The sequence below is a fragment of the Rutidosis leptorrhynchoides genome, chromosome 4 (genome assembly GCF_046630445.1).
Source record: "Rutidosis leptorrhynchoides isolate AG116_Rl617_1_P2 chromosome 4, CSIRO_AGI_Rlap_v1, whole genome shotgun sequence".
In the NCBI taxonomy this organism is placed as follows: Eukaryota; Viridiplantae; Streptophyta; class Magnoliopsida; order Asterales; family Asteraceae; genus Rutidosis; species Rutidosis leptorrhynchoides.
This window is the reverse complement of record NC_092336.1, coordinates 609,505,090-609,507,862: the sequence shown is the minus strand read 5'-3', so window position 1 is coordinate 609,507,862 and position 2,773 is coordinate 609,505,090. Positions and strand designations below refer to the sequence as shown.

At 31.4% G+C, this 2,773-nt stretch overlaps 1 protein-coding gene across 1 annotated transcript; it reads left to right on the top strand.

The window, feature by feature from the left end:
• Nucleotides 1-293: 293 nt before the first annotated feature.
• On the top strand, nt 294-1,797 carry LOC139843009 (cullin-1-like). The gene is made up of 6 exons (XM_071833096.1): nt 294-350; nt 443-477; nt 670-790; nt 1,204-1,365; nt 1,464-1,607; nt 1,792-1,797. Exons 1-6 carry the CDS (start codon nt 294-296, stop codon nt 1,795-1,797), a joined length of 525 nt encoding a protein of 174 aa, XP_071689197.1.
• The last annotated feature ends 976 nt before the right edge of the window (nt 1,798-2,773 follow it).

Sequence of the window (2,773 nt, the reverse complement as noted above, 5' to 3'; positions counted from 1 at the left end):
CAAGTTCATGGATTATGTATTTATGTGATGATTTGACCCATTTAGATAACGAATGGACACACTTCATGGATTGTGTATACTTCTTTCTTTTGGTTAAAATAAGTAATCACTAATCTAATGAAGTGATACACTTGAATCACCTTTTTAACATATCACCACTCAAAGTAACAAGACAATTTGGTGAGCAGATACTGCATGCCTCCCTGTTGACCACGCCCAAGCTCATTAGAGTAGCTCGACCAAAAATGGCGTTTGACCCAAACCAAGATGGGCTTTTATTAGTATTGTAACTCATGCATAGGAAGCATCCGTTGAAAATTGATAATGAACCTAAAACACAGTTCGAGTTGGTTTCCACATTAGGGATGACATAGAACTCATGTGTCTAATTGAGTTTTTTTTTTTCATTTATTTTGATTTGTTACTTATATTCATTAACTAGATTGCATTTTCTCAATTTTTTGTAGGTTTAAGGAGGTTAGTTTTTAGTTACACTCAACAGTAACGCCTTCTTGAATAGAAGATGTAAGTAAGTTGAACTACAATCATGCATTGGCTTTTACCCACAGGGTTTTACAGGTGTAAATTAGATCTTTTTTTACTGTTCTTTAAATCATTTTTCTGGAACTGTAATTTTAAGAAATACGTCTTTAAATTATATATGTGTAGGAAAAAACTTTCTCGGCGTTTACTTTTTGATAAGAGTTCAAACGACGATCATGAGAGGGTTATTCTTTCAAAGTTGAAGCAACAATGCATTGGGAAGTTCACTTCAAAGATGGAGGGCATGGTAAGTTGACTGTGTTTGTGTCATTTGTATAGGTGAAGATTTCGACCTGAGTGAGCCAATAATGGGTGTGCTTTTTCTTAATAAATGGGTAAAATGAAAGTAGTCAAGCTAAAAGGGCGCAAAGTCTATTTTTACTATCCTTCCAAGTCATTTAGTCACGTGACTTGGTTTTTTGTCACTTGTCCAGTAGTAGTATGATAATTTATAGGCTTAGGTTTATGTTAATTACTCCAGTGAATACATTCTGTCCACAGTTTCTTAAAGACAATTTAACTCATCTCTCCTAAAATATGAAGTGTTTTTACCTGTACTCATTTTTATTCTGGCCCAACCTTCTTAAATTGGTCATCTTGCTACTTTTGGCCACATGGTTAACGTTTTACTATGTGTTGACTTTGGTGTTGTGCTTATAGGTAACGGATTTGGCGTTGGCAAATGAAAATCAGAGTCGGTTTAATGATTGCCTTTTTAATAATTCTTGTGCCAGCCCCGGGATTGATTTGACAGTAAATGTTTTGACTATGGGATTCTGGCCCACTTATAAATCCTATGATCTTTGCCTACCTCAAGAAATGGTATATGATGTCCTTGAACTGTATTATAAACATACTGTTCGATACAATATTATATTTTTATTTTTATATTTATACAACTTTGTTTTAAAAAATTTCAGATCAAATTTGTTAAAGTTTTCAAGGAATTCTATCAGACAATAACCAAGCACCGAACGCTTACTTGGATCTACTCTCTAGGGACGTGCAATGTTAATGGTAAATTTGATCAGAAATCCATCGAGTTGATTTTGGTAACCTATCAGGTAATTATTTAGTAGAAGGGTGTGTAAAAACCAAATTTGGACTGACATCTAAAGATTTGAACTTGAACCGGGAACCACCACATGTTATACGGTCTGAGTTCTAAGAGTTCTGTAGTAACTCTTCAAATCATTCATCCATGTTCATACTATAGTGCTGATATGTACCACATTATCATTTTTGTAGTGCTGATGTGTACCACATTATCATGTTCCTATGTACCTTTAATTGTGGATAGAAAAACGTTTACATGAATAACATTGACATTTTTTTTATCACTAACGATGTTCATGAAACATGCGTTACTAAATATATTGTAAGTTGTTGATAACAATTTAAATCAACCGTGCAACGCACGAGCTATTAAGGCTAGTTTATTTATTATTACTTACATTTATCTATGCAATTAATTTATTGATTTCATGCATAAATTTAAGAATAAATAGTGAGCCATGTGAAAGTAACTAGCTTGACATATTTGCTTTCTTTGACTTATAAACATACAGAGACACCAATTTCTTCAATTGGTTGGCAAACGCTATTTACAAATAGTGAGCCACATGTATTTCATGGAAGTTAACTATTCAACTTAAATGTTAGTCACATTTGGACATCCGTTCAACATAATAATATTTATTCTTAAATTGATGTATAAAATGTTTATTCTTTTATTAATCATTATCTTAATCTTCGTATTTATAATAAACGTATTTATATTAAATGTATTTAGTAAATAAATGTATATGAATTAAATTTTATTAAAATTAGTTAAACGGGTACATAACAATCGTTAACGTTTAATAACGACGTTACAACGGTCATATATAAATAACACGTTACAATGACTATATTTTTCAAATATAAATTAAACATCTCCGTTTTCACATTTCCACAAATCAATCTTCATTTTCTCATATTACTACTCTCAAATTTTTTAAAAAAGATGATTAACTCGAGGATGATTTTTCCTATTGTATTGGTCATATTAAGTATCATCCTTGTTGCTAGTACACCACCGGATGAACCTATATTCTATCCTTCCCTTTTGGTTTTATTATTTGTAATAATGCCATTGTTCTGTTGTTTGCTACTTATGAATTTAAACTGATTCTAATTTCATGTTGTTATTTGTCTATGAATAAAAATTGATTATGATTATGATTTATGT

What these genes read in the sequence shown, in the direction of transcription:
- LOC139843009 (XM_071833096.1), top strand. Translation starts at nt 294, where the DNA reads ATGCATAGGAAGCATCCGTTGAAAATTGATAATGAACCTAAAACACAG. An exon ending in CTAAAACACAGTTCGAGTTG is followed by an intron (nt 351 to 442) that starts GTTTCCACATTA and finishes TTCATTAACTAG; the next exon opens with ATTGCATTTTCTCAATTTTT. An exon ending in TTTGCCTACCTCAAGAAATG is followed by an intron (nt 1,366 to 1,463) that starts GTATATGATGTC and finishes AAAAAATTTCAG; the next exon opens with ATCAAATTTGTTAAAGTTTT.